Below are 25,206 nucleotides of genomic sequence, written 5' to 3'. Positions count from 1 at the left end.
GGGGGTGAGGGGGGTTGGATCCAGGTCTTGAGGCCACTTGGGTTACGACTACTGTACATCACTCCACATGAAGGCCGCGGGCGGCGGAGAGGGGAGGGGGGAACCACGGATGGGTGTCTCTTTGGATCATCCCGCCGCAAGTTCTCTGATTTATAACTCTCATGTTGTTTTTGTAAAGGAGGAGGAGGAGGAGGAGGAGGAGGAGGAGGAGGAGGAGGAGGAGGAGGAGGAGGGAGGGGAGGCTGGTCGGATGAAACTGGGAAGGTTTTATTGTTGTGGTGACAACCGTGCTTTTGTTTTCCTTTCCCTTTTGATATATTTTATCAAAAGCACTCTCTCGCTCTTTCTCTCTCTCTCCCTCTCTCTATGTCTGTGTCTCTCTCCCCCTCCCTCTCTCACTGGCGCCCAGACAGACAGACAGACAGACAGACAGACAGACAGACAGACAGACAGACAGACAGACAGACAGACAGACAGACAGACAGAGTCAGACAGACAGAGTCAGACAGACAGACAGACAGAGTCAGACAGACAGACAGACAGACAGACAGACAGACAGACAGACAGACAGAGACACACACACACACACACACACACACACACACACACACACACACACACACACACACACACACACACACACACACACACACACACACACACACACACACACACACACACACACACACACACACAGTGTTGTTGCAGACTTGTTGACACAGACAACTTTAGATCTCCGAAACAGAGAGAAGATTCTCCCCGCTCCATAGCTCTATCTCTCATCTTCCAAGGGGGCCCCTCCTAGTCAAGGATCTCAATTTTAGGGTCCGCTTGCCGCACCCCCCCTTGTTTGTCTTCCATGGTTCAGGCCAATTATTGTCTGCTGCAGCAGCCTTGCCTGCAGGGCAGTGTGCTACCAGGAGACGCCTCCAAGCCCTGGTTCCGAACAGTCAGTCAAAACCACAGGACTACACCTCAGAAGAATCCCACCCTACTGTCCCACACACGGCACAAACAACGGTCAATAGATAATAGAAATATAACAGAATCATAGTTTAGATTCATCATTTACTTATTCACAGTCACACTGGAACCTTCTGCACTCACCCTCCACCCCACCTGACCAGGAGGGGGGTGCCTGCCCTGCTCTACCCAGACCGGGTGATGCATGGCCAGGGTACTGCCCGGGCCGCGATGCCTGAGGTCCTTCCCAGCTGAAGAATTTTCTGCTGTATTGAGTTGAGCTTATTCTTATTAGTTTCTCCTTAAACCCACTCAGCTTTTCTTCTTTTGCGTTGTTTGGTTGAGTGTGTGTGTGTGTGTGTGTGTGTGTGTGTGTGTGTGTGTGTGTGTGTGTGCGTGCATGCACGTGCACGCGTGTGTGTGTGTGTGTGTGTTTCTGTGTGCACCCACAAAATAAGCAGGGGATTTCCATGCGCTCAGCTGTCCAGGTATGTGCAATGAAGTCTGTGCTATGTTTTTAAAACACCGGGAGTCCAACTCATTTGGCATCCGAGTTCACTCAGTCCCACTCCCCCGACCTCAACTCCAACGCCCTGGTCCCCCCCCCCCCTTCCACGGACCCTTCCAGAAGCAGACCCGCTCACTCCCTCATCCGCGGCCCCCTTTTTCCGAAAACTCAAATCAACGTTTACATTAAGGGGATTTTGCTGCCTCTTTTACCCAAAGGGTCTTACAACCCTTCATTCACTCATCGGCGATGGCGGAGTCAACCAGGCAGGGCGACAGCCAGCTCGTTCGGGAGCAGTCAGGGTGAGGCGTCTTGCTCAGGGACACCTCAGGGACGCTGAGCTATAGGCGGAGCCGGGGAATCGAACTAGCGACCTTCCGGTTACCAGTCTACCCTCTCTACCTCCTGATCCCTGAGCTACTGTCGCCCACACACAGCCGTCCTCACAGGGGAGCATCAGCACCCAGTCTGCGGTGTGTTCGCCCTGGGGGAGACCTGCTGTGTGTGTGTGTGTGTGTGTGTGTGTGTGTGTGTGTGTGTGTGTGTGTGTGTGTGTGTGTGTGTGTGTGTGTGTGTGTGTGTGTGTGTGTGTGTGTGTGTGTGTGTGTGTGTGTGTGTGTGTATATTTAGCCCTGGAATCCAGTGTATTATTCGGCACAGAGGGGAAGCAGGAACTCAATAAAACCACAGGAGAACAAGAGCGGCTTATCCTGCAGGGCCCTGCCGCGGACGTCGGGATGCTCATTAATTGAACTCGATCTTTGGGGACGGGAAGCACAAGAGGACTACTGTGCTGCAGCCCGCAGAACACAGGTGGCTGGAGGGAGGGAGGGAGAGGGAGAGGGAGAGGGAGAGAGAGAGAGAGAGAGAGAGAGAGAGAGAGAGAGAGAGAGAGAGAGAGAGAGAGAGAGAGAGAGAGAGAGAGAGAGAGAGAGAGAGGGAGAGAGAGAGAGAGAGAGAGGCATAGAGAGACACAGGAAGAGAGAGGTAAAGATAGAGAGAGAGAGAGAGACACAAACACCCCCACACACAGAAAGAAAGTGAGTGAGAGAGGCATAGGGAGAGGCCCTGGGAGAGACAGAGAGAGACAGAGAGAGAAAGAGAGAGAGAGAAAGCAGCTGTTGAGTTACACACACGCACACACCCCAAAACATTCGGTCCGGCAGTATGTGAGCACGAACAAAGTTTCATTTCCCAGATCCGCCTTCATCCTTCATCCTCCTGAACAGATGTGGTTGACTGGAGCGGCTAGGAACCCAATCTCCCCCCGCGTCTCAGGTGTGGCCTCCTAACTCATAGCACTGCCTCGCTGCTATTGGTCCACGCTAACCCCACACACGTTCCTGATGGAAGGACATCTAGACACTAACCAGGCACTGGTATTGTTGATGCAAGAAATACAATCTTTTAGGGCCGAAAGTGTTTTATCCCCTTCTACAGGTGCCTTATGACCTGCTTTTTTTTTAAGCCTGTGTCGAGCCTGTTTTTCTCATTCCATGGCCTTTCTCTTTTCTCCCACCACAATTCCCCCCCCCCCCCCCCCCCCCCCCCCCTGTGTTTTCTCTGGCGTATCTAATTTGTTTTGCATATTTCCTGTCTGTAGCCTCACATGTGTGTACTAACGGTAGTAGAGATAGTTAACAGCTGTGTGTCTGTTCCCCCTGAAAACACCTGCGAAAACAATCCAGACGCTACTAACTACTACTGGCCTACTCCTCTCCACGTCCCCTCTCTCACTCTCTCTCTTTTCATCTTTCCCTCTCGGCCTCTCTCTACCTCTCTCGGCCCCTCAGACCACGAGCCCCATGTAATGCGATCCAGCCTCTCCTCTACCTTGGGCCCTCAGGAGCCACCAGGGAGGCCAGAACTCGGTCAGTAGTCAGAGGGGGGGGGGGGGGGGATGAGGTGGGGAGTCAGAATGTAAACCAGTACCGCGCTGGTCTGGGCTGGTACGGTCTGGTCCAGTCAGTAAGTCAGTCAAACAGTCAGTCAGTCAGTCAGTCAGATGGCCAGTCAGTCAGCCAGTCAAACAATCAGTCAGTCAGTCAGTCAAACAGTCAGTCAGTCAGTCAGAGAGAGAGAAATAGGGGGAGCAAAAAGGGGAGAGAGACTGGGGTGAACAGGAAGTAAAGCAATGGCACAATCTTTTTTCATTTGCATGTTGATAAGTTCCTGCTTCCTGTAGTAATCAGGCCGTCCTTCCAGTCCGTTCCGTGAGCACACACCTTCCGCCCCGGTCTTTACATGAAATAGAGCCAGCGGGACCTCTGCATGCTCCTCATTGCATGGCCATGATGCCATGCGGTCTATAATTAATGAATTGGTGTAGCGATGATGAGGGTCATTTGAAGGGGCCTGATATGATCTATGCAACCTGATCCATGCAAAATCCATTCACCCAAACCGCGCCCTCACCCTCACCCACACCCTCACCCTGTCCCTCCGGTGCTTCCCTCCTAGCCACAACCCGCACAGCTCTGAGGTCAGCGACACCCCCGTGCAGAAGAAGACTCCCAGGTATACCCCCACCACCACCCCTACCAACTTCAAGGTCTGTCCTCCCACTTGTCAATGTAGCAGACAAATGGAAGGGGGGAGGGAGGGAGCACACATATGAAAGAGACTTCCAATCTGTCATCACAAACGGCAGGGCCTCCAGAAAAAGTGAATCATTTTCAATGAGAAATAAATTTATTTCATGTGTTATTCGACTCCCCCCCCCCCCCCCCCCCCCTGCACCCCCCATCCTCTACTCACTCACAGTCAGAGTCAGTGCTTAGCTGTCAACGTCAGTTAGTCTAGGAGAGGGAATTCACCAGGAAGAGTAATGGCTCCGAGCGAGGAGGCCAAGAACAAAGGCTTCCCGAAACAGTACTTCTTGGCCTTTGGAAGCGGGACTCACTGTTCAAAATGCGTTTCAATCAAAACGCTTGCAGCGTGGCGAAACCGTTTGGAACGAAACCATTTGTGATACAGATTCAATCGTAATTGCCCGAGATCGGGTCCCAAAATAAAAGCGTCAGAAATATGAAGAATCTCCGAGGCCTGCGAGATCTACAGATTGGGGCAGCCTTGGTGAAAATAAAAGCGTGCCTTGTGCAGAGTGTTGAGCCAACATTTTATCAGCGCAATAGCAACGGTTTAACAGCTGCGTGTAATGCTAAACAAACAGTAAAAAGTGTTACATTGTGAGGCTTTCGGTCCAAACAGGTGGCGGTGTACCCTAAGGCTGGGTGGTCCCGGAAATCCTACCATAGTGTGGACCTGTTATAATACAACGCTGAGATACAGGACGTAGTCATGCCACATGCGCGCACACACACACACACACACACACACACACACACACAACACACACACACACACACACACACAACCACACACACACACACACACACACACACACACACACACACACACACACACACACACACACACACACACACACACGTGCATGGCATGTGCTTAATGAACAGTAAATACAATATCTATTTATAATTCTTCGATGTATCGAGTATATTTACAAAATTATTTAAATCATGCCTAGTCCATTTATACGCGTCTCTCGCCTATATATATGGCCGAGAGACATGTATAAATGGAGTAGGAATATATATAACCCTTTCAGTCTCTCTTCCAGACTCCAACACAGCTGCCTTTGATTTGCCGTGATCCGGCCGTAGATGCAGTTACAGTGTGAACTTTAACACACAGATTCCTAACATTCTTGACGGGTGTGTGTTTCCCCCGCAACGCAAACTACAACTTAGTGATGGTCCTCCTCCTCCTCCTCCTCCTCCTCCTCCTCCTCCTCCTCCCCGCGCGGGTCACTAGCATGGGTCGGCGCGGCCCGCTGCCCCTCTGAAGACGCACACGTGTCACCACTATCGGCGGGGTTGGGATGGTTCCTTCTGCCATCCAACAGCCCCGGAGGAACCCATGACCAGAGGAATCTTGTCCGCCACAATCCGGCAAAGGTTGAGGTCAACAGTCAAGAGAGGGTTCTCCAGACGTGAAGAGAAGACTGTGAAGCGATTGTGTTGCTCTTTACGCGAGAAACCACCCGGTCACAGTCCAATCACAAGCAAGGATACCGACTAGAATTGCACCTTGGCATGCCACATTTATTTCTGGCCCCTTTATACAGTTTGCCAATGTAAACTGACACCTGCAAGAGGTATCAATGGGATTCGTTTTTTGTCCTTGTTTTGTAAGCCCCTTTGTAAGCCCTGTTGTAAGATGCAGAAGTGTCCACGACATACACGCTGTATGTCCTTGCTAGGAAACTACATTTGCAGCTTGCAGCTTTCAACAACCCCCACCCCCCCCCCCCACCCCCCCCTTGCCTCCATGTCAGAGCAGAGTCAGCGTATTCCGGCTATTTATGAGGTGTCTTGCAGCGGCAAGTTCATTGGCGTAATGACACGGGAATGCTAATTCCACCGCCGCACGGCGAACGCCGGCTCGGTGTGGAAAACAGCCGCCAAACATGGTGTGCATCAGGGCGGCGTGTCAGGTCACCTCCATCAGTGGTCCCACTGATGGAGGCTGGAGAGTGTATACAACCTGACTTTACGCGAGCCACCAGGAGCTGTGGGCCGCCGCAGGCCCTGAGGAACATGGCATGCATTGTGAAATGCACTTTGATACGTACGCATGTGTACAAGCGGGAATTATGAACAGAGGCGGACAGAGTAGCACACAGCTTCCTTACTTGAGTCAAAGTACAGATAGCCCGTGCTAAATTTTACTCAAGTACAAGTAAAAGTACTACGGTCAGATGTCTACTTAAGTAAAAGTACTGAGGTACTTGTTTTTAAAAGTACTTGAGTATCAGGAGTACAAGAGTACATTTTCTAAATATTGCATTACTACTGCCACAGTGCTTACATTTATGTATAGAAATGTCCAGCTTGGAGTTATGAAAAATGTTAATACCTTGGAGAATGTAAAAGGAATTGAAACTGAAATCAAGTCATTTTCATCTTTTTACCATGTTGCTTTATTTAACATTTTGCCGTGTTCTTTTGGTAAAAAGTCTGCCGAGTCAGGATCGCTTTAACTCACTTTATTTGGTAATGTTTTTGACTAGTCTCTATGAAGCAAAAGGAGGGGAATTGTATGAGCACGCGTGGAGATACACTTAGTAGGGCATCAGAAGGATGCGTTACCTGGAGCGTTCTAGCCCCCCGGGCTATGTGTTGTGACTTATCTACTGGGCAGGCGTGGACTCCGTTATGTGCTCTGATTGGCTAAGCATGGTGCTGAACTCCCGCCCCCCTGGATACCCGTATGTGTCTTTATGCTGTCCCTTGCGGCTATGTGTTGGCATTGCAACTTTGATGTGGCTATGTGCGGGAATTACACTTGTTCTTGTGGCCTTGAGCGTCTGGGTCTCTCGAACATCTTGACTGCTCGTATCTCCAGAATTGACACATGATGAATGGCCTCCTTTATGATCTGGACGCCTCCCTAGGCTCCGGATCCCTCCTTAGCATGGGAAAGTAGCCTCTTTTAATTGGCAAGGGCATATGTGGCCTTGGTATGAATGTGTGAATTATGTTACGATTTCTCACTTGCCCACAAGGCAATAGCACAATAGTATACAGTATAACAGTATACTCAAGAACATAAAAACAATTGCTCAGCTTACATAAATATGTAATATCAGAAAAGAACAATTGTATGTATGTGTGAGTTTTTTCATCAATCAAATCAACAATCGTCTCTCATCTAAATCTGACCATGGAGTTGACTTTGGCGGAAAGCGAAGGTGATTGCTGATAGGCTGATGGCTGTCCTAATCAGTGGCACCTGCACAATCCAATTACGTTTGAGAGGGAAACAACAAATTTAGGGTTTCCGAGATTTTTCTTTTCTCCTTTTATTTTTTAGAAGAAGTAACGGGTACTCACGGTTATGGATAAAAATGTAGCCGAGTAAAGAGTACAATATTTGCCTCTCAAATTTACATGAGTAAAGTACAGATCCCTCAAAATTGTACTTAAGTACTGTAATCAAGTAAATGTACTCCGTTACTGTCCGGCTCTGATTATGAAGAATAGGCATTTTTTCGAATGTGCCAGCCGAGCATTTGTGTCTCGTGTGACTTCTGCTGCAACATAGAGACGGCTGGCGATGAAATGCAGACGCAAAGTGTATGATTCACGTTGAAAATTATATTTCTCTGTGTTGTTTCGTCAGCAAATATTAAATTTATAGCAGCCTTTTGCAGGATCTTCATGAGTGGATGATTAATATTGTTTTGATGAACAAACATTCAAATAATGATTGAATGTTTTATTGATATTGGCAGATGTATATGGTTGACTAAGGTCTGAACTCATATAACCGGCCAATGACGAAATACATTGCCAAACAAACAATCATTAAATAAAAACTATTTGCTTAATTTTGAATATAAGCTTCATGGTTTATGAGTATGGTAAATACAATCACTCACATAGTGTACAATACTGCCCTCATACCCAAATTCATACAACTGCACATGCACACGCGCACACATACACACCTTTTGGTTTTACTTTAACCCTCGTAGGTGGTAATTTAAAGCAGAACATATTTCCCTACTACTAGTGTAGGTATGAAAGTCCCACCAGAAAGTGAAAACACCTTTCATGGATGAATGCCAATACATGATTGGTTGACTCACCCACTAAAGATATGCGGTGAAGATGAGAGATGTGACGCATTCTGGAATCGATCCCGGGTCCACCGAAGCCTGCTGTTGTTGTTGTTGTTGTTGTGTTTTCTGTTAAAGACAATTTTGCATGTTAATATACAACAACATCCACACACACATTACCACTAAACACAATCACAAAATGATGGCTCCATGTGTTCACGTTTGCAATTACTCATGTCATGTTGAGGAACATTTGAAACAATCTCGACCCCCTTCTCTGTGAGGCGCTAGTCCCCCCCTCCCCCCAATCTCCTCTCAACCAAACAACAGGATGTCCACTTTCTCTGTCCCAGAGGTCAATGACCTCCCAGGCAGAAGACCCCGTCACCATCCTGCTGCAGCTTGAAGCGATTCCTGCCTTCTGCTGGCCTACTTCCCCTCCACCATCCAAACCTCACCCTCCCTCACCCTCCCTCAACCTCCCTCACCCTCCCTCACCCCCTCGGACCAGACAGAGAGTCAAACGGGATCGGGGGGCTGCCGGAGCCGGGGGGGGCTCCAGAGATTAGGAGCTCATTATCATCATGGACTAGAGGCGGTCTTCAGGAAAGGAGGGGATAGCAGTAAAGTGGAACAAGATGAGCTGTAAGTCCCCCCCCCCTCCGCCCCTTCCTTCTCCTCTTCCTTCCCTTCTTCCTCTTCCTCCTCCTCCTCCTCCTCGTCCTCCTCCTCCAGCTGATAAAAGAACCCGGGATCTGTTTTTTTGCAAAGTGCCCAACAGGCCTTTTGCATTAGGAGTTGGACTCACCCTCCTCTGTCCTCCTTTCCTCTCTCCCCTTCTCTACAGTGGTTCTCGATTGAGCTCATGAATATGGATCTGAGATCTCTGCTCTGATTGGCTGAACTGACTTCCTGTCTTTATAAAAATCAAGGAAACCACGGGTGAGGGGTTGCATCTTGCTAAGTTTAGTGTTTATGTGTGTGTTTTTGTGTGTGTGTGTGTGTGTGTGTTTTTGTGTGTGTGTGTGTGTGTGTGTGTGTGTGTGTGTGTGTGTGTGTGTGTGGTGTGTGTGTGTGTGTGTGTGTGTGTGTGTGTGTGTGTGTGTGTGTGTGTGTGTGTGTGTGTGTGTGTGTGTGTGTGTGTGTGTGCGTGTGTGGCTTTCTGTGTCTGTGTATGTGTATGTGTGCATGTGTGTGTACGTGTGCGTGTTTCTGTGTGTGCACATGTGAGTGTGTGTGTACGTGTGTGTGCTCTTCTAACAACTTCCAATGTTTGAACTGAGACACTATTTCATGTCCTCCAAGAGTCTTCTGGTGTGGTTTCGTTACACAAAGAGCCAAATCCTGAGCGTAAGAAAAAGGTTTGGAATAGATTCAAATCATACACTACAGTATTATTCCCAAATCACTCACAATGACAATGACACAAACGATTATTCATTCAACCCACTCCAGGTCATTCATAGTAGAAGGAGCAAGGTTATGAAGCATTATTCACTGTGTGAATTTAATATGCATGTAATATAACATCAGCAACAACAAATACTGTGTTATTCCTTTGTAAGTCAGAATCACACAGGTGTTGTTTGTACAGAGAGAAACACGCCAGCCTTCTCTCTCATAAGATAGCATCGCAATATCTCTCTCTCCCCCGCCCTCTCTCTCTCCCCCGCCCGCTCTCTCTCTCTCCTCCCCCCCTCTCTCTCTCTCTCCCCCGCTCTCTCTCTCTCTCTCCCCCGCTCTCTCTCACAGCCTTAACATTGTTCCAACGCCCGCGGCTCCCGTGTGTGAAGCCACCCCAGAAACGGTGAGCAGGCAGACAGCAGGCTGACCAGCCACACTCACAAGCCATCCACACAAACGTTAGCCTCGTGAAAGAAGTCTCTCTCTCTCTCTCTCTCTCTCTCTCTCTCTCTCTCTCTCTCTCTCTCTCTCTTCTCTCTCCTCTCGCTCTCTCTCTCTCTCTCTCTCTCTCCTCTCTCTCGCTCTCTCTCTCATCTCTCTCTCTCTCTCTCTCTCTCTCTCTCTCTCTCTCTCTCTCTCTCTCTATCTCATTCTCCTCCCTCCCTTCTTCCATATCTCTTTCTCTCTCTCCAACCCAAACACACTCTCTCCCCATCTGACCTCCATGCCACTATAATATAAACTGGCATGTCAATACTTGACTAAAATAGACAAAGATACACCAAAATAATATAATTGTTTTGTCACAGATCTGCACACATGATAAGCACTTGAGTATGTCTTGTTTTTAACGCTGAATTCTTCCTTGGCTTTGTTTTCTCATACAAATGCACGTAGACATGACAAAGCTATATATGCTCATGCATATGACTCATTACTCTTCCATTTATTTGTTGTCAAACTGGTCATTTCAGAGTCAAACAATTCTGATATGGAAACAGGGCTACAGAAAATGTATGATCTGCCAGAGTCACAAAAAGATAGATAATTTTATCTTACATTTAACTTAATGTGAAACTATTTAAACGCCATTATTAATTTGCATTGGAATCAAACATCATTCATGCTACTAAGCCTACGTGACTCTCTACAAACAGCCTACAACTTAAACAAAGATACAGGGCAACAGCTTGAGGAGAATGGTGCCAATCAGTGATGAGCTCACAGCCTCTAAGTAAGGGGGGGGCACAGCCTCTCAGCACCTCTATCGGGGTCCCGCTGATACCGTAGGCTGATAGCAGCTGAGCATCAAACTCGTCGCAGGGGGTGGGGGGTAACCTACAATATAACCCCCATCCGATGCAAATAACAAACCAATTCTAATCACAAGCATACAACCAAAAAAGACAAAACCCTTTGGTTTGTTCAGAGATTTAAATGATGAAAGCTTTGCGATGTAGCCTACGATAAGATCAGTGTTGCAGCAGCGCACTGTGCGATAGAGAAACCAAATCAAAACAAACATACCTTTTCGCGTCAAGGACAATTCAGTCGATCCGTACGCTGTATGTCTGGCTGTGTTCACCAGGCTGCTGTTGGGTGCTGCGCTTATTGTAACACTCACTACATCTGTACAGCGCTCTTTAAAAAAATACTTTCCCAAAGTGTAGAATGAGGGGAACTTTCAGAGCGCAGGACCCGGGCTGCTTTATGTTGTGCCGTGTGGTTCAATGCCCTTCCCGGCTGACGTGAGGGCTCCCACCTCTGACGTCTTGGAGAAGTGCACAGGTTCTGCTCCGCGTCCGAGATGGTGTTTGGTTGGGTTTTGGATTTCCCGAGATAACGACTACTGAATCACAGTCCAGAGGCTTTCTCAAGCATATAAGGTGATCTGCTGGTCTGTTGCCCACGCAGCGTAATAAAAGGAGCGACTAGTTTATGTAGTTTTCTTTTCTATGGATTCCATCCGTAAAATGTCTTTGAGAGGCACACACATGACTCAAGCTTGTGACGTGCGGATTATTATTTGGCATTACCCTCACACCCTAACTACAGACTTAACAAGTCTGCTATAAGCTAATGAGTTGCATACATTCAGATGGGTGTGTTATTGTAATGATACACCAATTCATTTAAATTTGTTTTTATTTGATGCAAGTACAGGTAGAGGAGCAAGACATAAACCCACTTAGGTTCTTCAGATTAAAAAAAAAAAATGTAGACCGTAAGGACAATCATGGGGCAGACATTTTGGACGTCATGCATGCAGCAAAACGCTTTTCTGTGATGCTGTATATTTTTCTGTGCACAAATCTTTAAAAACAATCAATCCCAATATTGCATCTTCTTCTCTACTAAAAGGGCTGACATTTATAGTAAAATAACATTGAGAATGACAGAGACAATGTATTATCAATGGCCATGGAGATGAATGGCCATTGTTAAAATGATATATGCATGTCGATTTATCCCATTTTAACAAAATGATCTACGTAATAACATAAATTAAGAAAAAGATGAAAACTATTTAAACATGACTATACATGACGCATGATTGTCAAGGCATGCCACGGACATTTCTTAAGAACAGAAAAACATTGCAAAGGCACGACAGAATATCAGCAACTGATTGGTCTTGTCAATGGAGTAAACTTTGATGTGCAAAAAAATGATAACTCTGAAAAACCCAAAAAATGTTGTTTAGCGCAAAAATAAATAGACCTGAATAAAGGCTACACATCTATGAAAAGCCCATTAAAAACTGCACAGGGGAATCAACTTTACTGAAAAAAATTAGCAAGTTTGAGCTCAAGTTACAAAATGCAGGTACAATGCTAGAATGAACAACAAACTACCAGACAGCAGAACCCACAACCAAACAAGTGACCCAGCCAGATAATGGTAAGTTGATAAGAATGTGTCTGGACTGTAGAATAACCTCAACGGTGACCCAAACGTGGTATCGACCCCCTGGCCAGAATCCTAATGCTGCTCTTGCACAGGTTAGATCTTGACAGTGTTGGCGTGTTTTTTGCACAACGGCTTGTCCATTTTGGAGAAGAACGCCTGGCCTTCCAGACTGGTGCTGCAGACCTGTGGAGCACACACACACACACACACACACACACACACACACACACACACACACACACACACACACACACACACACACACACACCACACACACACACACACACAGATACACACACACACACACACACACACACACACACACACACCACACACACACACACACACACACACACACACACACACACACACAAAAACACACACAGATACACACACACAAAGATACACACAGATACACACACACGCATACACACACACATGCACACACACACACACACACACGCATGCATGCACGCACACACATACAGACACAAACACAAGCACACACATACCCACAAACAAACAGACAGTTATTACAATGTGTTGGTAGTTAATTCTACATTATTCAGATATCATTTTTAGATTGAGATAACTACCTCTATGTTTACAGGGTACGTACCGTGCACACAAAGCAGGTATCATGCCAAGTGAAGCCCAGGGCATCAAGGAATTTATCCCCAGCCTCAATGGGGAAGTCGCAGCCATGGCAACTGGTCCCAAACAAAGTGTAATAATCTGCAAATTTGAAATAACATTGTTTGGTTTAAAGTAACAGTTTACTGTGTGATTATAATAGGCCTACCATTCGGGCAAAACGACACAAAGAGACATATGTTTGTGTTTCCGTGGCAGGAGACAAGTAAGCCGAAGCGCAACCATGCGATAATGCAACCTCTAACACTTGATGGTTGATAGGAAAACAGCAGTTCTCTAAACAACCGCAGAATGTTCAGACTTTTCTGTGACTCCTCCCGAAAAAATAACCCAATCCGTCAACAATATGGAACAAAGAACATCTTCCCTGGAATCATATCCTTTTGAGGAGTACAAAATATAACAGTTGCATGCATTTTTGGGAACTGAAGTCAATTGGGCAGTAGAGCTATGGTGTGTGACTGACTCCCAAGCCGGAAAGGTTGGGGGTTTCGAAACCCTACTGGCCAAAGTCTAGATCAACATGCCAACACGTCCATGAAAAGACGTCTCGATCCCGTACCTGTCTCACAGTACGGCTGTCCGTCCTCCATGTGGAAGGTGTTGCCTCGGATGGGCTTCTGGCAGGAGACGCACACGAAGCAGTGGACGTGCCAGGTCTGCTTCAGGGCATTCATCACCTCCTACGACAAAACAGAATAGTGAAGGGGGAGATTGCTGCAGACAGACAGACAGACAGAAACAAGTGTTTCTGTCTGTCTGTCTGTCTGTGTCTCTCTCTCTCTCTCTCTCTCTCTCTCTCTCTCTCTCTCTCTCTCTCTCTCTCTCTCTCTCTCTCTCCTGCTACTGTATTCTACTCCCTCTCTCTTCCTCCTTTCCTCTCCCCCTCTCTCTCTCTCCCACCCTCTTTTTCTCCCTCTCACACCCCCTCTTTCCCTTTGTCCCTCCATCCCTTCCTCTCCCCCCGCTCGTTTAATAACAGCAGTGAAATATAAAAATCCATTCTATTGACTTACACAGACCCAACTTCCTCGCCTCTTCAGACCCCCTTAAACATGTGTGCGGGGCCTTCTATACTGACTGTGTGTGTGTGTGTGTGTGCCCCCGCCCCCTCCTCACCCCTAGGATCTTGTGCTGGCAGCTCTTGCAGGTGGGGGCCAGGTACTGCTCGTAGCAGTGCACGCAGAACACCTGTCCGCGCTCCTCCACGAAGCCACAGTCCACCAGGGAGCCGTGGCAGTGGGAGCAGTTGAACTCCTCGGGATGCCAGGACATGCCCATGGCCACCAGGAAGGGGCCCCTGTGGGGGGGGGACCAAAGAAAAGTTAAGTTTTCTTTAAGTTTTGTTTTTTAAAAGCCGCAAAGTTCATGCAGGCTTAATTATAAAGCCGTGAATTATATAAAGACGAGGCATTCAACTATCATACACCGGCTTAAAAAAGTTGTGTTCTTTATGTTCAATGAAGTGAGATCAAACATGAATTTGGAACAACAAACCAATACCCAAACTAATGGACTTGACCGCGGATGCTGAAACGTGTGATGACGACACGTCCGTTGCTATTGTCCTACAGAACGCCGCCGCCCCTCTCTACCTGATGACGGTGGTGCACTTGTTGCACATGGGGGTGCGGGTGCCGGCGGGGATGTGCTCGGCCCTCTGCACCAGGGAGTCCAGGTCCTGGGGGTGGGGCTGGGGGGTGGGCCGCTGCGGACCCTGGGGGGCCGTCTCCGTGACCTTGCCAAACGAGGGCGCCGGGCGGGCTAGGCCTTTAGGGAAACCTGGAGGGGGGGGGGGGGTGGGGGGAGAAGGTGGTCGTGTTATATATGGGAGGATATGAAGAATAATCATCGCAATATATAATTGTTATTTTTCATTTTATACATTTGATAAGCATTGTGAGAAGAAGTAGTATTGATACTAGTCGTAACAGTAGGAGTAGTATTCGTGGTAGTAGATTTAGTGGCCGTAGTAGTGAGTTGGGTGGGACTGTAGCTACTTTCACCAATCACTGTGTACAGGTGTTTCAGAACTAAGGGAACCTTGTTAAGAAGCCTGATCGTAGAACGCCAAACCTTGTATAGAAGCCTGAATCAGCAAGTGTACTAACTTAACCTTGTTAAGAAGCCTTAATCATCCAGAGTTCTAGAACTAACTTAACCTTGTTAAGAAGACTTATTCAGCAGGGGTTCTAACTTAACCTTGGTAGGAAGCCTTAATCAGCAGGTGTTCAAACTTAACCTTGGTAAGAAGCCTTAATCAGCAGGTGTTCTAACATAACCTTGTTTAGAAGCCTTAATCAGCAGGTGTTCAAACTTAACCTCATTAAGAAGCCTTAATCGGCAGGTGTTCTTTCTCAAGCTTGTTAAAGGTTGGGTATGGGATTTGCGAAACGCCATCAGATTTTGAAAACACACAACTCAAATGTTCCTACCCCCTCTCCTTCAACGCTGACTCCACCCATTCAAAGTACATGGACACGCAATCATGCACGAGCGAACAAATGCGCGAGAGCGAGCCATTAGCTAGTTAGCTAGCTCCAGTAGCTACCGCCGGAAAACAACAAACAGAAGCTTGCTCTGGGTCACGAGCTTTGAGTACGTGCACGAAGGGGTCACGCGCGGGGAGCGGGGGAGGGGGGGTGCAGTACGACCTTTTGATTGCCGTACTGTCCAATGACGCTCGGTGGGTCTGGAAATCATTGGCTGGAATTTTTCGAGCCCTGCCCGTTCCACAGATGATTGACTTGTTTAAATTTCATGTCAGTGCTTCTAACTCAGTGGCTGTAAGTGGGTTATGATAAGGATTTTAAGTAATTTTGCAAAAACGGCCAAAAAAGAGAATTCCATACCCAACCTTTAAATAGCCTGAATCAGCAGGTGTTCTAGAACTAACCCAACCTAGTTAAGAAGCCTTAAAATCAGAAGGGATTCTAAAACTAACTCAACCTTGTTAAGAAGCCTGGATCATCTGGCCGGTCAGCACCACACTGCTCACAAAACAGATGACGCTCTGTTTTTCTACACCGGGGAAACATTCCCAAATTCCCAAAGCTAGTGGATGAGACACCTGGGAAAATACCACCCCCTTCCCACCCCCGTGCTCGTCTCCCCCGCTAGCTCCTCTCAAAACACTCGTTATCTGGTCCTGAAGACACTGTGAGGCGGGGCCGGCCTCCACTAAAGGGAGTAGTTGTTGTTGTTGAATCCATTGAGAGACAGAGGTGCTATTGAGAGACAGCCAGGTGAAGCATATCAAAGCTGGAGTGAGGTGGAGAAGGGGGGGGGGGGAGAGGCTTCTCTTGGTGTGTGCTCGCGATAGACGCCAAACGCACCGAGTAAACATGACCGGAGACTCACACTGGGATGGGATGGCCAGGGAGAGCGAGGGATGGACTGGAGGAGTGATAGACCATGTGGAACAGTGTGAGTTTGTAAGTGTGGATGAGATGAGAGAAAGTAACAGAAGAAAGTTACTATTTTTTAAGAGCCTGTCTGTCTTCCCATCTGAAAAAAATAGTGATAGACTAGACCGGATGTGTATCGTTGAGTCTATACGCCTCTGTGTAACCCTATAGAGTAGAGGAAATAGGGCACCCAACCAACCACTGTCTGTGTCAGAGAGGATTTAACCAAGTAAATGGGGAATGGACTGCATTTATGAAGTGCTTTGCTAACCAGTGGCGACACTAGGCAGAAAGTTTAAATCTAGAACTCTAGCTTTCTCAGACATGAAGACAGGGTTTAACTAATACGACTCCAGATATTATTGATACCATGAACACACAAGTGTGTTTTTAAAGCCAGGGAAACATAAAATAAACATTTAAGATATAATTATTTTGAACTTATTGATCATACATTATATATGATCTATTTGCTACTTTGTTTCAAATCGAATTGACCATGGTATGAAAAAAAAACACAATCTGATGATCTGATTATCCCTTATTACATTGCAGACCTCGTCATCCAAAATGGTTTAGACGTTATACGTAGTCTACAATAAAGAAAAAGATACAAAGCTATTCTTCAAGGTTTTAAAAAGAGTTACGCTGCCACCTAGTGGTTCATTAAGCAACTACATACAAATTCTCAAAACTGACTGATGATAAAAAAAGGACACGTGCATGGCTGGTGTAAGTAACTCAGATACCAATGCAGTAGCATTATGATACAGAAAAGCATGTTACGACCTTCTCCTTTCAATGTACGATCGAAAATATATTTATACTTTATCTATGTCCAAGTCATTTAGAGGATGTCAGGCTTATCTCCCAGAGCATCGCCGGAACCCCCATTTAGCTAAGTAGAGCCTGCGGCGTTTTATTGGTTGGTTCTTATATCAGGCCAGTGGAAAGGTACCTGTACCTACGCTTGTTTATTACCCCAGTTTCAAGTAAAAAAAAGTCTAATGATTTTTCTCTTTTCTGTGACTTTGGCTGTGTCCCAATTGTGAGGAGGCTTCAAAAATAGTCGGCAAATACGCAGGTCATATTTTAAATACACACATGAAAGGCTAGGCATTATTACAATATACTTATAAGCATAATTATTATTTGTCTAACAGCCAAGTTTATTCGACCGATGTCATGGGCTTTATATAGGGAAGCCTCCTAAGAATGGAGACCCAGGCTTCTTGATGACCAGGGGCTTGAGGGGGCCGAGTTACCATACCTGACGCTGAGCCAGGCTGGCCGGTGGGCTTCCCTTGGGGAGGGGGGCCGTTGAACCTGGGCGGAGGGACCCCCGTCCCGTTGCCATTCCTGGGGGAGCCGGCGGTCTTGGAGAAGGTCTTGGTGGCCGGGGAGGTGTAGGCCCTGGGCGTGGCGTCTTCGATGACCTCTCTACACACACACACACACACACACACACACACACACACACACACACACACACACACACACACACACACACACACACACACACACACACACACACACACACAACACACACACACACACACACACACACACACACACACACACACACACACACACACACACACACACACACACACACACACACACACACACACATTCTTTCGTATAGTAGGCCTACAGCATTGGCTGATCGATCAATCAGAAATACACACAAGAGCTGTGCTTGTGAAGACCTTCAAGACAAGGCGTGTTTTCTGCGGCTCTGTGGAGATTAACACTCAGGTCTCCATGGTTACCCCCCTGAGAAGAGATCTCTATTTATTTAACAGCTCAGAGAAATTAGTGCACAGATGTGCTCGACAGTTTGCTCCGAGTAATTTGATTAGACAAGGGGCATTCCATGAGTGCTGCTATAGAGTATAACAACAATGGGTCTTTAAAGTGTTCCACATGTGTCACAGCCACAGGTGTGCACTGCAGGTGTTTCCCATTACCGCCCATTACGTTTTGTAAGCGACGGTCGGAGGCTGACAATGTCATCACACATGCCACCAAAGCGACCGTCAACAGACTCAGACAGATACAGATAATAATGTACATGATACTAATTAGCCGGCCTGCGTTAAACTGTGGACCACACACACCGTAGCAAGCTAGCGTGCAGGGACATGTTTATGTGTTGCTTGGCTTCCATCCAGTCCCGGTCCAGTGGTGGAACTGTTTGTGTTGGCGGAGCCGAATGACTGATTAAACACACACATCATAACGTGTTGTCGCTTATTAGTGTCAACGGTTGTCTTAAAGCAATATCACACTCGAAGTGTTGCTATGCTGCATATCAGCCCTGGCGCGGGGACCTGCGGCACTTGGCCTACAGCCTCATGGGCGACCTAAGACCAAGTAACAGCCATGTTATATTCAGTACAACAGCACTCCCTCTTGTGTAATGCTGCTCCAATAACCTGCCCTGGTTCAGACGTTACATGGGCTCATCGACATAATCTGTACAAACAGGGACAGATTTTCTTAAAGTCTGAAATTGCAAGTGACCTTTTTTATGTGTTTGCAAACTCAGTTTGTCATTTGAGTTGTATGTCAGATTGTATCATGTGTGACAAATGTCAAATAAAAGTAAAGGACAGCTGGTTGGACCAATCACATCTCAAGATGGCCGATGCCACCCGGCCCTTGAGTAAGGCCATGGCAAAACGTTGATTTTCCTCATTAAGACACACAGCCTTCCACGATAATGGACTGACTAGGGGCTCTGCGACGATAGGCGATATCCATTACATTTAATTAGCAGGAAGCTCATTGACACACTGAAGTAATCAGGCCAATCATGGTCTGCTTTGATTGAATCAGAAACGGTTTCTGATGAAAACCACAGTCAGATGAATCCAATTAGTCCATTCAGGGCTGGCTACTATCCCGGGAGCTGTCAACCAAGGAAGATAACGATAACACTAAGGAACAAAATACCGCACAGCCAAATGTAACAGAGGCTGTTAAGGCTACCTTTTTAAATAAAGGTTACATAAGATACAGCAAAATGAGACTGTGTACTTACCGATCTATTATTTAAGAAAACACATTTGGAAAATAAGCTTCCCGAAATTTGATTTGTTTCGTAAAATAGAAATTTCAGCAATTGCTGAAACGCAGGCCAACAATGGGCTGTTGTGTGTGAAATCACTCCATTCAACAGATGTGGGACATTACAGTGATATAACACTAGCTTTTTTGGGTTCTCTTTTCCATTTGTTAGACCAAGTTACTGTCCGGGCTTGGGCTGAGCCCTGCTGCCTACATTACCAGAAATCTGATCAAATCCTATAGGGGAAACACCATTTTTGATCTAAGTAGATAAATCCAAAACCGTTTCCCTGCTTTCCTGCCCGACTTACTTACCTTGAAAATAAAGAGCAATTTGATCTGATCTAAAACCAACAATATCCAAAACCAACAATATCCAAATCCAACAATATGTTCACCATCGCAGTGGAGGAATAATGGTATATATATGATATTCTTATTCGTATTCTAACATTACTACAATCTATCTGCTACAGCACCAGTGAACGCTACTGAGCCAAAGGCAGTCTGCCTGCAATAAATCCCATTAAGTGGAAATTGATTTTTTTTAAATATCAAATGTTTTATGACTAGATTTTTAACACGATTGTAAAAATGTCTACATCAAAGTGGCTTGATAGAGCTAAAGTTATCTTTAAGGAACGTAAACCACTCATAAAATCCCATTGCAAAACTCACTCAAAAAGCCATATTGTTCAAATGGCATATCTCCCAGAAATGGAAAGACAGAAAGAACGATAGGAAAAAAGTGAAAAGAGAAGAAATAAGGAAACGTTTTAGACCAGCTGCAGGAAGAGGTTTTTATTGAGGTATGATAACAGAACGGTTAAAATATGCAATGGTTAGTGCAGAGAATAGATGAGAAGCAAACTTAAAACAGCTAGGTACAGAGTATTTAAGGTGGAAAGAGAATACAGATAGTATATAGAAAGAAAAGAGTAAAGTGTAAAGTGGGATATGTATACCACTGTACAGCAAAGTAAGAGTACATGCCTGTATATATATATATATATATACATATACATATATGTATAGAGATTTATATATATATATATATTACGTTTATCACGCAGAAATATCTGGCTTTGGTTTGTGTAGTTGTTATTAGATACCATATTATCTAATACAGGTTTCTATGTGTATAATCAATCATTTTAAAACATCACGCTTAGTAATACATGGCTGAAAATAAATAAGTGGAACTTGAAATATGAAACTGCAACATATTCTACTACACATTTAGCACCCGAGCTGAAACCCCATGGTGCCAGTCTCTTAGCTTGTTGTACTTGTGACCTATGACCTCTGCATCCAACTTGGAAAGCCTGATTCGCCCGGCAACAAGTGATGAATGAAGGAAAGGGAAAATGAAAATAATCCATAGAGAAAGTTTTTAAATAACAAAGTGAAAAGAGAAACGCAGGGGTTAACAGCAACAGAAACACCAGGAAAGTCCCTACAAAGCTACATTTGAAGGCTTAAATATGGAATGAATGGTAATATGAACTTCATATGATAATGACTATAATATGCTACTGAGCGGTATTTCATTATGGTGAAGGAAATAAATCTAAAGCTACTGTAATTGGTCTAATCGGCATCACTACAAAAATACCATCAATCCTACTCTTTGATTGGTGCTCGTATGAAGGGAAAACTGTTATTATGAATTAGGCTGACCCATTACAGAGAAGTGTGTGTGTGTGTGTGTGTGTGTGTGTGTGTGTGTGTGTGTGTGTGTGTGTGTGTGTGTGTGTGTGTGTGTGTGTGTGTGTGTGTGTGTGTGTGTGTGTGTGTGTGTGTGTGTTTGTGGTTACAGCTGGCTTCTACAGCTACCATTCAGATGTGAGCCACTTAAGAGTTTGCAAATGAGACTTCCTCTGAACATGAGTTCCTCCAGAGTAAACCCTGGTACTCTTCAGGTGTTGTTAGGCATATATTGTATATACTGCACAATTTAATCTGAAACTCTCACTTACACCAACATTTGACTGATTACTTACTTTTTTCCATTGTTTTGTGGGACTTCATCTGCAGGAACAAGAAAAAAGGAACAACATTCAGATATAAAGCAACAAATTAACATATGATCTGTACATCACATCATATGACATTGAAAATAACATCGCTACCAAAGCTAGGGAACGACATTTGTTTCCGAAGCATTTTTATGTCTTATTTGTCCTATTTGTTGTTTTGAGTTAGTAGTTGCAGCTGATTGCTGGCTGCATCCTGACAGCAATCAATAAATCAAATGCTCTGGTCGAGACAAATAAATGAATCATGGTTGGCTGAATATAAAATAAATAAACCAACCTTAAATAAACGGATCTCTAAAACAGTAATGATGTTGAAAGATGATAATAATATCGAAAAAGATAAATACATAATGTTAGAAAAACACAAATGCATACAAAACCAATACATACAGATATTAAAACATTCTCCTGCCTCATTGCATGTACATATGTTCTATGCGATTACCCACCGTTCTCAGTCCCGGTCAGCTGGGCCAGCATGCGGAAAGACCTGGACTGGGACGTCCCGGACCTGGGGTGCCAGTCCTCGGTGTCCTCGATCAGACGCTTCTTGCTGTCACTCAGGGCCAGGCCATGGGTCATCACCTCGGGCTGGACCTCAGCTCTCCTGCACGGCCCAAACAAAGGATAATGAGTAAGTACAGCTGTACACATGCAGTGTTGCCAGATTGGGCCCGCCCAATCTCCGTTGCCAGATTGGTCGGGAAATCTGACCCAATCTGGCAACACCGTTTAAAGACACTGGATCACTAGGAAGACGGGAACCATGTCCACATTTGAAATTGTAAAACAAGACAAAGGGTCTATTTCGATTGAACTTAAATGACACAAAGGACAGCCAGTGGGTTAGTCAAGTGCAAACACACGCCAAATAAAGTGCTCTTTGTTCAACGAGGAAGTGAAAACGTTAAATTATTTTTGGTGAATTCGTTTTTTTTGGGGAGGACAGGGATTTAGATTTAGTTTTCTAGGGAACATGTTTTTGGGGTTTTACCTCCTGGGTGTAGTCGTTGGTGGGTTTCTATGGAAGGACATTCACAGCACAGAATGGAAAGCAGTTAAAGGTGGCGTAGGAACCAAAACCCCAAATTAGCCCCCAAAAAGTGGGGTTTCGTTGAGGTTGCTGTAAAGGTCACATGAATGGAAGGTATGACAACAGCTCTAAGCTATACTTACTTAGAGCTTGTATGAGGCTCGCTATTAGGAAGAAGAAAAAAACCAACAGACTAGTCAGCTACAGTATCAGAGAACCGAGTAAAACTGCTTCAAACTGCGTTTTCATTTCCTGTTTGGCTGGGTTAAAGTATCCTGAATTATTTCCTTAAAAGGATATAAATGATTGTGAAAAGTTAAAATGGTGGTGAGGGGAATAAGTGATAAGTTAAGATTATTTTGAAAGCAACATATCTTATATTTGGCCACAAGGTGGAGGTAAAGAGCTAGAGAGAGCTCTGTAATGTTCGGGGTTAGGGTTGGGGTAAGGGTTATCATTAATAATACAACGTTTAAAATATACATTACCTTCTCTTTTTATTGATTAGTCATTTTGAAGCACCTCAATACTATTATTAAGTTTATTAAATCAAATTAATTATCACATTTCAGAGCCACTCATTTTTCAGTGTGTGTGTGTGTGTGTGTGTGAGGAAACAGTTGATGCTTTGAGGGGTGATCCAATTCACACGCCACCTAGCTAAGACAAAGTGAAGACAAAGTGGATCATTCGCATGGACTTATAAGAGCTTAGCGTCAGCCGCAGCAACACACTGAGAAGATAGATGATCTGCCAGGGACTTTTCCAGCTCAGTCAACTGTGCCTGAGGAGCTTACAGCCCTATTATAGGTGACTATATCCTACTCACCACTGACTTACAACTACGGGGGGTAGTTTCCAGTGACAACATGAGCGTTTGTAGCGTGAGCTAAACACAACTGTAGCGGAAATCCAGATTATTTACAGGACTTCAAAGTGTGCCCTTGAATCTAAAACAAGCATATAACTCAACCATTAGGAGTGGGCAATTTGTGAGTGAGTGTAAGAAACCCCATGCCACGCAACGATTCACCAGTAAGCAGATGTCAATCACGAATACTAACTTGGCTGCTGTATTCACTTCCCCCTGGAGACAGAGAAAAGGTACATGGAAAAAAAGGTTCATGAGAGAGAGAGAGAGAGAGAGAGAGAGAGAGAGAGAGAGAGAGAGAGAGAGAGAGAGAGAGAGAGAGAGAGAGAGAACTGGGCAGAACAGGGTTTAAAAGCATCATAATGATTTCACTAAAACGGTAGTAAAACAACAATTCAAAAACTGTTTCTTCATCCGAAAATAGCCCTTCTGAGAGCATGCGCTGATATGAACCAGAAGTGCGTCCAACACAACAAAAACACACTCAAACACACAAAATCGTGCAGCAAAACGTGCCTCGACCTCCCTTTGGCAGCACTGCGCGTTAGCGGCCCCCCACAGGAGTGCAACTCACAATGAACACCATGCGATTCTTCATGACACTGCACCTCTCCACCCCTCGGGCTCTCTTTAACGACACCATCCCCTTCATCATCATCATCGTGGTCGTCAGCGCCCTTCACCACGCCCGCTTTCCAGCGAACTCATCTGAACCCGGTGATGGTGGCCGTGATAGCGGTAAGTGTTTACAGACGGGGGGAGAGCAACCGTGTACCTAGCGTTCCCCTCTCTCTCCGTCTCATCAACCCCGTGGGACAAAGGATTATTTCCCTTTGTAATCACGGAATGCCTTCTTTAGTTGTTGACAACGTATCCGAGCACTCGACAAATATGGAGACGAGTGCGGCGGGTCTTTGTGAGGTGATTTGTCAGACATTTGTTAAATTACAATGAAGGCTCTCCTTCTTGGCTGCGATTTTTCCTTGAGGTGATTTCTAAAGTGGGTAGCACTTAGGGAATTGACTCTCTACTGAGTTCAGCGTTGATAAAGCAATGTTCCTAAATTAATATACATTATTATTATTATTATTATTATTATTATTATTATTATTATTAATAAGATATTGAGAAAATGGTTTATTGACGGTTTACAAAAGTCTTTCATAATGTTTCCTAAATGGTATAATGCTGCAAGTAATGATGAGTTCAGGTTGTCACAAAGCATTAATTAAGTATTTTCTGGGAGTTAATTTAAGGTGAGGTCTATAGATGCCTAACTCCTTAAAACTATGTATTGCTTGGTACTGCTGCAATGGTACTTTACCTACTTGACCTAATCATGAATTGCAGGATTATTTGGAATTCTAGGAATTCATTATTTACCACAGCTTAATCAACGCTTCAAAGGTGCATTTGTTCTAGCGTGCCAGCCAAAGAATCGACCAAGCGACCAAAACCAGAAGTCAAACCGTAGCAAACCAAACCAAATGTCCCAGCCGGCCGCTCTACATTCAGCCTTGTTCCTGTTTCCACCAAAAGCCTTCCAGCTCCCAGCGGTTAATTAGAAGCAGGTGACAGGACACTGGTGCCTTACAGCCAGACACGCAGAGTACCCCTGGTTTGGCATGGCCTTCCACAAACTGTACTGGTCCCACGCGGTGCGCGGTAGCAACAGCTAGCCGCTCGCCCCCGCTGCTTT

General features: G+C 45.5%; 1 protein-coding gene across 3 annotated transcripts in view; it reads right to left on the bottom strand.

Moving 5' to 3' along the window:
* Positions 1-11,048: 11,048 nt before the first annotated feature.
* The window catches only part of pdlim5b (PDZ and LIM domain 5b), a 46,983-nt gene continuing 32,825 nt past the window's right edge, over positions 11,049-25,206 (bottom strand). Inside the window, exons 5-15 of one of the 3 annotated variants that reach the window (XM_056589450.1) lie at positions 23,701-23,723; positions 22,780-22,800; positions 22,598-22,624; positions 22,053-22,210; positions 21,568-21,595; positions 17,763-17,932; positions 14,681-14,867; positions 14,205-14,385; positions 13,648-13,768; positions 13,051-13,166; positions 11,049-12,614 (exon numbers count right to left, since the gene is read on the bottom strand). In XM_056589450.1, the coding sequence (XP_056445425.1) occupies positions 12,525-12,614; positions 13,051-13,166; positions 13,648-13,768; positions 14,205-14,385; positions 14,681-14,867; positions 17,763-17,932; positions 21,568-21,595; positions 22,053-22,210; positions 22,598-22,624; positions 22,780-22,800; positions 23,701-23,723 (1,122 nt within the window). In that variant the 3' untranslated portion in view covers positions 11,049-12,524. The remainder of the gene's footprint in view (positions 12,615-13,050; positions 13,167-13,647; positions 13,769-14,204; positions 14,386-14,680; positions 14,868-17,762; positions 17,933-21,567; positions 21,596-22,052; positions 22,211-22,597; positions 22,625-22,779; positions 22,801-23,700; positions 23,724-25,206) is intronic. The other 2 variants (XM_056589452.1, XM_056589451.1) reach the window with 2 other exon arrangements.

This window comes from Gadus chalcogrammus, chromosome 4, assembly GCF_026213295.1.
Source record: "Gadus chalcogrammus isolate NIFS_2021 chromosome 4, NIFS_Gcha_1.0, whole genome shotgun sequence".
Taxonomy (NCBI): Eukaryota; Metazoa; Chordata; class Actinopteri; order Gadiformes; family Gadidae; genus Gadus; species Gadus chalcogrammus.
The sequence above is the reverse complement of the archived record's forward strand: the minus strand, read 5'-3'. Positions and strand labels throughout refer to the sequence as shown.